We start from the raw sequence: 14,236 nt of genomic DNA, 5'->3' as shown, positions 1-14,236 counted from the left end.
ATATTCTCCGTATTGGGCCATTTATATATATATATATATATATATATATATATATATATATATATATATATATATATATATATATGTATATGTATATATATATGCATATATATAATTTCAAATAACCTACCCCCAGCGCCTTTTGAGTATGGCAAGATGTAATTTGGACTATCATAAGGAAATACAACATCAAACAAAATCTTAAAATAATTAATATAATACAAAACGGGACGTAGTTGCCCTGGGACGGGGTACCTAACCTTACAGGGAAAGTGAAGGCGGCTGGGCATAGTGCTGACCACACTATTCATATGCCGATGACACAGAAACTGGTGAACTCTCTACTTCACTTGCCGTCAGCTTTGGAAGGAGAACTTTACTTACACATATGGCTAAACGTCAAGCGCATCGTACCTCAACAATATGAATGGGTCCGTATATGAGAATACGTTCTTCTTAGCCCCGTCACTTATGCAGAAAGTGTACGGGCCAAAAGTTAAAAACAACTTCTTATCTGCCGATAGGGCTAGGGTTAGGGTTAGGGTTAGGGTTAGGGTTTGGGCTAGGGTTAGGTTAGGGTTAAGGTTAGGGAATAATGGAAGGTGATTTAGAAAGCTATAGTGTTAAGGCTAGGGTTAATGTTAGGGCTAGGGAATAATGGAAGATGATTTAGAAAGCTATAGGGTTAAGGCTAGGGTTAAGGTTAGGGTTAGGGAATAATGGAAGATGATTAAGAAAGCTTTACGGCTAGGGTTAGGAAATAATGGAAGATGATTTAGAAAGCTATAGGGTTAGGGCTAGGGTTAAGGTTAGGGAATAATGGAAGACGATTTAGAAAGTTATCGGTAGCAAGTATGCCTAAGGGCCTAGAACTACCTGTTTGTTAAAATGGACTGAAATTGATCTCATGTATTTTTGTTGAAATATTCTGTATGTTTAATAAAAGTGACGTTTAATTTTTTTTATCCCGGGATCTATACCGAGATTACTTTCCTATCTGCCCTATCATGCAGACGAAGACCAAACGCTTGGATCGATGAGAATAATTGAGAACGACATTGTGAGAGAATTGCAAATGGTACACTGTGGAGCTGATAATATCGTTGATTCATAAAGTAAGTTATGGACGTTTCCTACGCACTGGGGGTGGAGAGAAAATTTCTGCTCAAAAGAAGTGTGTGGCACTTTGATAGACAGCCGCCAGAACTCTCCGTGAGTTTTTCTCCACGTGCATATGCTGTTGTTGTTTTTTTTTTGTTTTTTTGTAGCTGAGTATATATTAATTTAGTTACCGTTTTGCATACGTTAAAATTTTTTGCTACATCATGACAAGACATATATTGCAAGGTTTCATCAAGTAGTTCTACTAGATCTAGTTCCGTGTGTCTTTACTCCAGCAAATGCATATAGACCACATGTGCAATAGTAATTTTATATTACTTTAAGTTTTAAGTAGAAATTGTAGAGCCTCGAAGTGCGTTTCCTTAAATGTCGGGGCTGATATTTCTGCCCTCATCACTTTATAATCCCAACCAGTCTTAATTCCTAAACATTAAGTGAATGAAACACTACCAAGCTAGCTAATGCCCCGTTCAGAATAACTTCCACTTTAACAAACTGAGATTTATTTTGTTTTTATTGGTGTCTGTTGGTTTCATAGACGTCTGCTTAGATTGTGAGATATAAAGCGGATAGGGGTCATCCATAAATGACGTCACACTTTTTTTGACGATTTTTACCTCCCCCCCCTTCCCTCCGTCACACGTCGTCACAAAATTATGGACCCCCTACAAGTGTGACGTCATTTATGGATGACCCCATAACAGTTTTTCAAAAAGTTAAATGTGTAACATGTTCTCTGAGTGACACTGGCAGATTAGGACTAAGGAAAAATTGTAATATAACTATTGTAACACCAACATTTGTTTTGTAAACTTAATTTAATTTGATACTTTTAGTGAAGTCAATAGATCAGCAACATAAAATTCAAATGGAAATTTTAATTATAATAGCAGCAGTGGAAGTAGGTCTTCATTAAAATAAAAACAGTTTGTTGGGCATAAAATTTTTTGTTATTAAATTTGTATCACATATGACACTCATTTGTACATAATCTGTTAGACTAAAAAATTGCATCAAGACTGGTAAGAGCTTATCATTATGCATGTTTCAAACTTAACAAACATAATGTGTTTAAAAAAATTCTATACCAATCAAGACAATGTATTGATTGGTGTAAAAACTAACAAAAACTATTTAATTAAAATAATGGTAGGCTGTTAAAGCAACCTATTGTCTTATTGGGCTAGAACACATACATGCCTTAAAAGTATTTATAACGTAGGGTAAGAAAACCAACCATATATAATACAGATCTAACCTATAAAATAGGTTAAAATTTTTAAAAGGCTAATATGACTAAGCTAATACAGCAGCAAAAAGTTATAGTAAAACAACATTGTAAATTAAACTTCAGTATCTTCATCATCCTCATCTTCAATCATTGAACTATTGGCATCTACCTCACCTGAGTCTATACTTAAAATATCTTCACTATTTTCAAAATTAACAAAATCATGTTCATTAACAACAGCAAATTTGGAAAATTTAAGATCAGATAGAAAGGGTGTAAATAAATCAAGAAGAAAATTAAAGTACAATTTTAATCTAAACATGTCAAGAAAAAGTCTTGGTCGAAATTTTGTAATGATTATTCTACAAGCTTTATTTATGTGATTAATTTGAAGTTCATAAAAATTTAAAACAGAAATCATTTCTTTTTTAATCAATTCATCTTCTTCATGACATCTTAAAATAATATTATTTAAATCAATTGTTTGCCTTTTTAAAAGCTCTATCCCATAATTTTGAACCCATGAAGAATCAGATAAATTTATAACTTGATTAAAAGTAACTGGAATTAGTTCTGATTTGTTGTGATCATCTATAGCTTTTTGCAGTTTCTTAGCGTTTGTGGAAAGTTGTCTGCTAATTCTCTTAGCAATTGATTGGCCTCCTAGGAGAAAAAATTAATTGAATGATTAAACAATTATTATTCTAAAATGCTTTATGTATATTTTTGTTTAACAATTTAAAGGCATATTTGATATAATAACTGACTTGCATATTTCCTGATCTGCTCCTTCAAAAAATGACGCTCAATAGCAAAGTTCTGTATTAGCAAAAATGAATCCTTCTTTGCAGATTTTTTCACTGGTAATAAAAAAATTATGTTTCATATTAATTTTTCATAATCAGATATATTTTACTAACTTATGCTAGTACTATATTCATCATGATAATTACTTACTGCTTATATCCTTTTGAACAGATTCAACTTCTTCTTTAGTCCATTTTGATATAATTTCTTTGTTTATGTCTGTAACATTTTAAAAGTTTATCATTCATTTTCCAAACACTTTTTGATTGCAAATTACTTAGAACATTTTGAAAGTAAGTATAGGTTACCTGGGTGAAGCTGTTGTAACTCTGCCAAAGATTTGATGGCAGTTTCTTTGACTACAGTTGCTCTTCCGAACCGTGCAACTAAAGAGTGGCCTAAGATGAAAGAATGACTTTTTGTATTGTGTACAATATATTCTCAACAAAATATGTATGAATTAATAGCTTGTTAAAAAGTTAAAAAAACAACAACAAGGCTATATAGGCCTATTTTTAATTATTAACCACAAAAAGTCATAACTATTCTAAAATAAGATACTTAATAGCAAGAGAATTCATTATCAATTTAAAAAAAATATACCTATATTCTTCTTTTTTCTCTCACTAAAATGTAGAAGTCCATCTGACAGCATATCTTGTCTAGTTTCAGGCTTCATTTCTTTACAAATTTTTGAAAACTTGCCTAAATAAGACCATATAATATGTATATATATATATATATATATATATATATATATATATATATATATATATATATATATATATATATATATATATATATATTTATATATGGTTTAATACAATTTGAACTATGTTTAATTTATTTTTATTTTAATTAAATGTGTCAATTTTAATTTTACCTGCAAATGTTTATTTAGCTTACAAGCGATGTCATATGATGTGATGAGCTTGCTTCCTTGAAAATTATCTACAAGTTTTTCTAGAAAGTACACTGGATAAGCAAGTCTGCAAAATAAAATTAAGTGAACTAAATTGATATTACTTAAAAAAATACATTTATTTAATGTATCAATACTCATTCTTTGTTTACTGGGGTAAGAATTAGCTGTGCACAATCTGATAAATTATGAACTTACCTTTAATGTTAAATTTTAAATATGTATTTTTTGCAAATAATTACACTAAAATCCGTTTCACATTTTTTAAAAGAAGAACTTTATTGAAAGTTTGATGAACTAATTTTGCCCAATGAAAAAATAATTTAGCAAATACTTGAAACGATGAAATTAGGTACACTATATAAAATAAAATTTAGTCACACTAACTTTCTCCATGTTTTAAACTGGCAAATTTATTGGGAATTTCATGTCGACAGACTGACCCAAATATACCTTTGTCCGAAAGTTTTACGTCTTTGGATTTTGATCGTAGATTGTTTCCGGCTTGGAAATCCGAACACTGATCCTAAAGAAAAAACTGCAACTGTACTTCAGATAAATGTAAATTATTTAAGGCTTTAGCAATAATAACTATCTATCTAGTTCAACTTACATTTGCAACACTTTGTTCCTTATAAGTTGAAACAAATGTTTCAACAGCATCTTGTTGATGGAAAAAAACCTGTCTTGTTGGCGTTTCCCATTGTCTCCCTGCTGATGCTTTCCGCACAAGTTGAAAATCTGCATCCAGGCAGATGATTTTGGTTGGAGCCTTTAAAGACATGTAGTTGGTGGGAATTTAGTATTATATTTTTTCTTAAAAAAAAAATAAAAAATTACATACATTAAAGCAAGCAGGACACTGAGTGCCATCATCAAGACCATCAACAAATTCAACAGGGTGTTCCACCCCATACATAAAATGTTTAAATTCTTCAAATGCTTCTAAAAAGCATGATGAGTATATATTTTTCTGAAAAAAAATTGTGTATATATATATATATATCCCCTGTACAGAAATTAAACAATGAGCCTATTTGTAAAAAATATATACATTAATTAAATTTATTTTGTTAATAACTGCAATAAACTATTTTCAATTAAGTCTTAAGCAAAAAATATAATAAAATAATTGACAGTGATATTTCTTTCATTCAGCCGGTCTACCAGGAAAAACCCATGTGCCCCACAGAGACAAATCTTGATAGGCCCCCATGAAATGTGCTGTATTAGTTCTTTTAATGTTTTGATTTTTAAAAAATGATTTGTAGGTATTTCTCCATGCTTTGATAGAGAAAAAATGTTCGGTGAAAACTTCTATCCAAGGTTTGGCGGCCCTTTTAAATATTTCCCAAGCCTCTTGGACACAGTCCACCAATGTTAGTGCTGTTAACTATAACTTTCCCTGGCTAACTAATAATTTTGCTAGACTAATGTTCAAAACTAATAAATATTAAATTCATTATGCTTATTATTACTCATTTTTATAAATTATATTAATTGTTTATTAAACCTAGAACTATAAAGCTACCTATAGACCTGCAAAAAAAAAATAATTATCATATAGGTCTATATAGGCCGAGATAGTGAATTTGTTAAATTATTACGTTTAAATATTAGTAATTACTAACAGAATTTCTTCCAGGTATTCTCTACGCCCCCCCCCCCCCCCACTCCAGCCAGAGAAAAATTCTGGAAGAAACACTGATAACTAATTAAGCCTGTAAGAATGGTAAGGTTTTAAATTATAATCCTTATTAATTTAATCTTAATCTTTCTTAAATTATTGTTTTAAATTCAAATTTCTTGATTTATCATTCCTTTAATTAATGGCCGCATCTATTTGGACCCGGGTCTGATTACCCATGGCCGCTATTAGGACTAGAGTCCTTATAGACTTGGCCACAATTCAGACCAGATATTAAATTTGTTGACATTTAATTACACAATAATACTTTTTAAGATGTAGAATATATATTTTCTGTTGTTATGACTTCTTTCTTGTAATTCCATAAATATCTAGAGATCTTGCTTTAAATATCCTATATCATTTCTGACAAATGTCATGGCAAAGATTAATCGTTAGGTCTATTATATATGGCCTATGGTATGAACTTCTCAGACCCAATGAATGTTGGGCGTGCATGTAAAATGATCCATTATTTTTTCTCATCTTATTTAACCGTAATTTAATTTTATAGTAAATTATACTAGGCCTATCAGTCCAAAATTTTAAAAAATTAAAAAATTATAGAATAGCTGAATTAAGGCTACAACATCTGGGGGACAAATAAAAGTGGTGTCATTAGCAATCTTAAATAGCAATGTTCTTGCTATGTTGCCTATGTTGTATGCTATAGGCTTACACTACTGATATCTAAACCAAAGTGAACTCACTGACCTTTTTTTTCTTCTACTGACAAGATAACGTTGGCGGGCAATCATAGGAGCAACAACGTTTAGAAATGACATATTTAAATATCTAAATCTAGGAAAGATATAGAATATATAAAACAATTTTAAAAAAAGCATTCTATACTTGCGACAGAACTATCTTAGTTTAATACTATTTTTCTCGCACAAAACTAAGTGATTTTCAAGGAACAAGTGAAGAGGAATTCCTGTTCAGTTTGGTTCCAGCCCAGTAACTCCCAATATTTTTAATAGCACGACATTCTCCATCCGATCATAATGTCTTTTGTTAAATAATCAATATTTAATGATTTTGTATATAGGGCTAAATATAGAGTATTTACATATAGAAGGACCTAACAGTTAGCAAATCCACAAAAACTATTTAACACACACACTGTAATATATTGGGAATTGTGAAGTCAAGGGAACTCACTCTTCTCGTATTAGTATTATATTTATAATGTTGTTTTGGGTGATGTCCTTTGTTTGTATCTCGTGACTTCCTCTTCCTGTTTCCATAATGGTGGCTGATTAAAAGATCTCTATACAATCCAATGGCTTCTGCGTCAGTGTATTATAATAGAACGGCCCAATCCACCACAACTGGCGACGAGGATAAATCAATCCACTAGAAAGAGCACATGCTTACTTAAAAAGAAGCTTGCTAGAGCATATTGGCTAAGTATTTCTAGGATAATGGCGCTGTATGGCCAAATAAAAGAATTTGATTCGAATGATGAAACCATTCATGATTATCTAGATAGGTTAAGCTTTTACCTTGAAGCTAACGACGTGACGATAGAAGCCAAAAAGAGAGCTGTTTTGTTAACAGTCATAGGGCCTCAACAATTTAGGCTACTAAAGGACTTATGCGCACCAGCTAATCTAACTACCAAGAGCTTTAACGAGCTGAGCAAATTGCTAACATACCACCATGCGCCCGCACCATCAAAGTTCCTGTGTAGAGCCAGATTTGACGGTAGGACTCGTCAACCAAACGAGTCAATATCAGAATATGTTGCTGCTTTACGTCATTTAAGTGAATTTTGTGAATTCGGAGACACGCTGTCTGACAGACTATGTGAAAAGTTTGTGACAGGTGTAAACAGCCCTGATGTTCAAAGAAAGTTGATTCTCGAGTCAGATCTCACATTGGAAAAAGCAATACAACTAGCAACTTCATTCCAGCAGTCATCCGAGGCGGTAAAATCTCTAACGCCCTCAGGGATCCATGCAGTAGACAGCAGGTTAGTCAACAAACACCAACCCTATCAGAGCATTTCAACTTATGCTAAACAGCCTGCACGTTCAAATCCTAGATCTAAATCTAGTAATAATTATAAAAAATGTCATCGATGCAACGGTCCCCATGCATCTCATCGATGCAAGTTCAAGTAAGCAACTTGTTATAAGTGCAGTAAGCAAGGTCACATTGCCAAGGCCTGCTTTGCAAAGTCTTCGTCTGTTGCTAAATCTAGCCAGTCAAGACAGTACCGCAACCAAAGGCAGCACTATGTTAACTCTCACCAAGACTACCTAACCCAGTCAATGAACCACTCTACCAGTGAAAATGCTCAAACTGATTTGCAGCCGGAGTTCAACCTGTTCTCTGTGAAATCAACAAATCATGCTCCCATCAATGTACTAGTTTATATCAACGGTAAGAGCATCATCTTCCAACTTGACACTGGAGCATCTCTGTCATCACAAAGAAGGACTTTGACGCTGTCACAGGAGGATCAGTGCCTCTACAACCATGTCACACGTGCCTAACACATACACAGGTGACAATGTTCCGGTGATAGGAGAGTGTATGGTTCATGTAAGCTATAATGGTCAAAGTGTTAAACTTCCTCTTCTTGTGGTTGAAGGATATGGACCACCATTACTAGGTAGGAACTGGTTAGTTGATCTTAAGTTAGACTGGGGGAGTATATTTTCAGTGAACAAAGCAAGAGAATCTAGTTTTACTTCAATAGATAAAGTTATATCTGAAAATGAAGGTGTCTTTGGTAATTCAGGATTACTAAATGATAGGACAGTGAAGATAAGCATTAAAGACACAAATCCAAGATACTGCAAAGCTAGAGTTCCACCTTATGCAATGAGGGATAAAATTGAAAATGAGCTAAGTAGATTGGAATCCAATGGCATCATAAAGAAGGTAGATTATTCTGATTGGGCAACGCCCATTGTGCCAGTGTTAAAGAGGGAAGGTTCTGTAAGAATTTGTGGAGACTATAAAGCTACACTGAATAAGCAAATAGAGCTAAATAGGTACCCTATTCCTAACATTGAGGAAATTTCTTTGAATTTGGCAGGAGGAGACAAATTCTCTGAATTAGACTTTAGTCATGCTTACACTCAACTAGAACTGCATCCAGATTCAAAAGTCTATACGACAATATGAAAGACTATGTTTTGGTATATCATCCAGCCCTGGAATTTTCCAGGAAATTTACTGTCATGGACAGTATTTTTAAGGATATTCCAAATGTTTGTGTTTACTTTGACAATGTGTACATAACTGGTAAGAATGACACTGAACATCTTAAAACACTTGATAAAGTCTTGAAAATAGTTGGTGAAAAGGGTTTAAAGATAAACAAAGATAAATGTCAATTCATGCTGACAGATATTAGTTTTCTTGGTTATATTTTGAGCAAACAAGGTCTCAGACCTCAACCTGAGAAAACAAAAGCCATTAAAGAAGCACCCAAACCTGAAAATACCCAACAACTAAGAGCTTTTTTGGGCTTGATAAATTACTATGCGAAGTTCATAGGGAATCTGTCTGGTAAACTACCACCACTGTACAAGCTGCTGCAGAAAAATGCAACTTGGCACTGGAGTAAACAACAAGATGCTGCTTTTAATGCAGCAAAAGAAGCTTTGTCTTCTGACACCTTACTAACTCACTATGACACAGGGAGTAAACTTATCTTAACACGTGATGCTTCACCAGATGGTGTAGGAGCAGTCTTATCCTACATAGATGAAAATGGTGACAGACCCACTGCTTTTGCCAGTAGATCTTTGAACCAGGCCGAGAAAAATTATTCTCAGTTAGATAGGGAAGGCTTAGGCATCATTTTTGGTGTTAAGAAATTTCACAAGTTTCTGTTTGGTAGGGAGTTCACCATCTTTACAGATCATAAACCATTGCTAGGTTTGTTTGGGGAAAACAAACCCCTGCCTGAGCATGCCTCACCAAGAATTCAGAGATGGGCTATCACACTAGCTGCATACAATTATTAATTGAAATACAAACCTGGATCTGAGAATAGTGCAGATAGTTTTAGTCAATTACCTTTAAAAATCAATGCCTTAGTTATGTACCAGAAGATGTATTTGTTCTTTTCACTATCATGGATAACTCCAATATAAATGTGAATGATGTTAAAAGAGAAACACAAAAAGATGAGTGCTTAATAAAAGTATATGAGTACCGTAAGAATGGTTGGCCTGAAGAGTCTGTGAATGATGACTTAAGGCCATTTAAAATAAGAAAAATGGAGTTAAGTCTAGAAGATGGATGTGTACTATGGGGGTCAAGAGTTATTATCCCCAAAATGTTACAAAAAGAAGTTTTAAGAACTTTACATGATACTCATCTTGGTTCTTGCACGATCGTGGTTCTGGTGGTCATATATGGATGCTGATATTGAAAAATATGTAAAGCTTTGTTCAAGCTGTGCACAACATTCAAATCAACCAGCTACAGCACCTTTGCAAAACTGGGACTGGCCAATCGAACCATGGAAACGTATACATATAGATTTCGCAGGACCTTTCATGAACAAAATGTTCTTAATTGTTATTGATTCACATTCTAAGTGGTTAGAAGTTAAAATCATGAACACAATCACTGCAAATGATACCATTATAGAACTTAAGGAAATATTTTCAACCCATGGATTACCAGATCAAATTGTTTCAGATAATGGGCCTAGTTTCACTGCTCATGAGTTTAAACTGTTTTGTGTAGCAAATGGTATTGAGCATATAACCACATCACCCTATCATCCTGCTGGGAATGGTTTAGCTGAAAGAGCGGTAGGCATATTCAAAACCGCTATGGTAAAAATGAGTACCGGTAACAAATTTTCTCTCAGGGAAAGAGTAAACAGGTTCTTAGCCGAATACCTCACAACTCCTCATATAACAACAGGTGTTGCACCATGCGAATTGCTATGTGGTCGGAAAATTAAAACTCACCTTGACCTACTACATCCAACTGTTCAAAGGTCTGTTTCCCAACATCAACATACACAAAAAGTAAATCATGAAAAAACATCCATTGAAAGAGAATTTGGAGTTAATGATAATGTGTATCTGAGAAATTATGGGGGAAGGGAAAAATGGATGCCAGGTCAAATAGTTCAATGTACAGGACCTGTGTCTTATAAAGTAAAAACAAATGATGGACTTATTGTCCGTAGACACGCAGACCAGTTAAAAATAACTTGTGCAGATAATAAGTGTGAATCTGTCAATCCCACCAAATCTGAACAGTTCACACCAACTCAGTTTGTTCCACAACCAAGTTCTGTTGATATGAGTGAACCAAGTAGTCTAGAGTCAGAAAATGTAAATTCTGGAATTAATGATTTGGATCCTAGACTTCCTGAGCTAGAGAATCCAGATGGTCAGAATCTTGAGTCACCAAATCAAAAGCCACTGAGAAGGTCAAACAGGACAATCAAAGTCCCAGATAAGTTAGACCTATGATTTTAAAGGTCAAAAGGACTTTGACATCATTGTTTTGTATCTTAATTATGTTGTGGCATATTGTGCATTTGTTTGTAAGGGTGTAATCTACCAAATGATTCAAATCATATAATGTTCATGTTGCAGTATATTTGGTGATTTTAGGATACTATCATTTGTTCTATTGAGAGATGTGTTGTTGTTTACTAAGGGTAAAGGGATGTAATATATTGGGAATTGTGAAGTCAAAGGAACTCACTCTTCTCGTATTAGTATTATATTTATAATTTGTCAACTCCCCCCATCTTTTGTGTCGACTTAGAATACCACCTTGTTCGAAACCGAGGGAAATACCGCCGACGATAGATCAACTTCTGTCTTTTGTGTGGAACGCCGAGGCCGCCTGATTTACCGTCTTTGAAAATCACCGTGCCCGGATCCGCTGCCGCCGCAAACATATTTTCTATTGTTGCATAGAAATTTTGTATTATAGCCGCCGCCTACGATGATTTTTTTCTAGCTTTTTTACTTTCTCGTATATACGTAGTATAGAGAAAGTATTGTAATCGTGCAAAAAAAAAAATCGTGATTTTTACAAATCTCGACGTTTTACACCTCACTGATACGGAAAAACATAATTTTGCAATCTTGTCCGTATGTCTGTGTGTGTGTGTCTGTGTGTGTGTCTGTGTGTCCGTGTGTAAACACGATAACTTGAGTACCGTTACAGCTAGGTTGATGAAATTTCATATATAAGTATTATATCAAAATCGTAGATCCGTATCAACTTTTGAGCGATTTCCGACAACCGGAAGTGGTACTTTTTCTACTTTGAATTTTTCAAAAGCCTATAACTTGAGTACTATTTCAGATAGATAAATGAAATTTCACATGTAAGTAAAAGATCTAATTCTCTACCTTCTGTTAAATTTTGAGTAATTTCCGTTGACCGGAAGTAGTAATTTACGCTACTTCCGATTTCTCAAAAAACTAATGTAAATTTATTAAGTACTAACACTATTGCGCACTATTATACACACCTTTATTAGGCGTTCGCTTGGTGCGCAATTGTTTTTTACTGAGATTCTATTCTATTTTTAAAAGTTTCAGTATTTAAAATGGATTGAAAATCATAACTATATCCCCAGTTACCATCCCCTGTTGTTTTATATAAGAATATTCGAGAAAGTTTAGGGGAGATCACTACCGGTTTATTTACCATATAAATATAAGCACAAGGGTGGATGTACTATGTGTGAAAGATGGTGTCACGAGGTGCGTTTGAGTAGTGCTAGGACTGTTTCAGAAGATTTTGTATGTAAATTTTGTTTGTAATTAAAATTACTTAATAAAAAAATAAATTGCACTTTTTAGAATTGTTTATACTTTTACACTTTTTGCAAGTACAAAATCCATAAATACATGTTGCAGAATATCTCTCCTGCTTACAAGATTATACCAATCCACAATGACACAGCTCACGTTTGTTTAAACATGAGTGGGCTTGATTTTTAAAATTAATGTCGACTGAGACGGGATTTTCCTCTCGCTAACGAGAGCGGGCGATGACAGTAGCACAGCAACGATGTTAGGATTTTTTAATAGATATAGATCCATCTATCTTCTTAGTATCTATCAATCTATATTATAAAATCTAGATAAAAAATAACAACATACAACACTCGTGTTAAAGGGTGTGCTTGTTTATTTTAAAACAAAAAAACAAATAATTTAAATAAATAAAGATGAAAAATACTTTTTTTTCGCAAAAAGTGTCTCGCTATTTACCCTTAATTCCACAGGTATGTCTCGCTTTATCTTCACGCATTTTCCCGCCTCGCCATTTCGCTTTTCGCGTCTCGCAATCTCCCAACACCCCACAACGCCGGCACAGCACACACATGTCCTAGTCCATGCGTACTTGGTTTACTAAGTACTAATTAGTAATGTAAACCTAGACTCAACGCTAAAATCATTTAATTTATCAGGCTCTAAAATCTTAATAATATATAATAAAATATAAAAATATATTTATATAATATAAACATTACTAAGCCTAATAAATGTATCAACGAAGACCAGTGAAAATAATATTATAATTAACCTAATTAAAATTTATGAAATCAATAAGAATTAAGACAAATTAATTAAGCTATAACAAATTTGAAAACAAATAATTAGGCCTAAATAAACACACAAAGACCAACGCTCACTACAAATTCCAGGGATTAACACAAAATTAACAAAAATAAAAATAACAGATCGTTGTGGTTTAAGGGCTTTTAGAGTCATAGTATAATCCAAAAGCCAGGTGAAATATCCATAATTAGGCTTAATTAGTCTAATTACGCTAGCAAAATAAGCTGAAAAAGAGTGTCAAGTGAAAAGAAAACACAATTATATATATAAGCAGCGAGAGGATACTACTTCACAGCTTCCGTAAAAATAGCGATGACGTCACAATAAAAAATAACGTGCTTTCAGCGACGTTTTTGCAATGCCGATTTCTTAAAAGGAGAACATAATAATTACATTTTTTTTTCACTAAACGATCAATCTAATAATACTCGACCTAGGCATGCAGTTTTGACACCTTAGAGACCATTATTTAAAGTTTTTTAAGCTACTCAAACTGTACCCATGTTTACGTTTTACCATCAATGTCGGAAGCAAAAAAAAAAAAAAAAAAAATCTGCCAAAAATAGAATTGTCATCTTCAGATTGCTTAAAATACGCAAAAAAAAAACGCCATTTTTCGCGTGATAATTATTTTTAAAGTTAATGTTAAGGTGGTCTCTCGAACAAAGCAGAAAAAAATTGCCCAATCGTAGGCCAAGGTGTGATAGCCATGTTCTGGTTAGCAACCAAGGACGCTTTCAAGTTAGTGAGTCTCGCTACTATTTATGTATTTAAATATCAGCATACATGTTTGTTTACAAATAGTTTAACCTAGATGTTCGTGTCGCCGCCTAGTGTCAAGGGTGGGTACTCTGCGTAGCTTTATTGACCATTCTTTGTGGCGCCACCTA

At 33.5% G+C, this 14,236-nt stretch overlaps 1 protein-coding gene across 1 annotated transcript; it reads right to left on the bottom strand.

The window, feature by feature from the left end:
- Positions 1–1,978: 1,978 nt before the first annotated feature.
- On the bottom strand, positions 1,979–4,151 carry LOC131943402 (uncharacterized). The gene is made up of 6 exons (XM_059303503.1): positions 4,044–4,151; positions 3,764–3,865; positions 3,469–3,558; positions 3,311–3,379; positions 3,121–3,213; positions 1,979–3,016 (listed from the first exon to the last, which is right to left on the bottom strand). Exons 2-6 carry the CDS (start codon positions 3,837–3,839, stop codon positions 2,466–2,468), a joined length of 879 nt encoding a protein of 292 aa, XP_059159486.1. The 5' UTR covers positions 3,840–3,865; positions 4,044–4,151; the 3' UTR covers positions 1,979–2,465.
- Positions 4,152–14,236: the final 10,085 nt, after the last annotated feature.

Source organism: Physella acuta, unplaced genomic scaffold (assembly GCF_028476545.2).
Source record: "Physella acuta isolate Inbredline_101_S28 unplaced genomic scaffold, ASM2847654v3 ptg000454l, whole genome shotgun sequence".
Lineage (NCBI taxonomy): Eukaryota > Metazoa > Mollusca > Gastropoda > Physidae > Physella > Physella acuta.
This window is presented reverse-complemented; position numbering and strand designations above follow the sequence as displayed.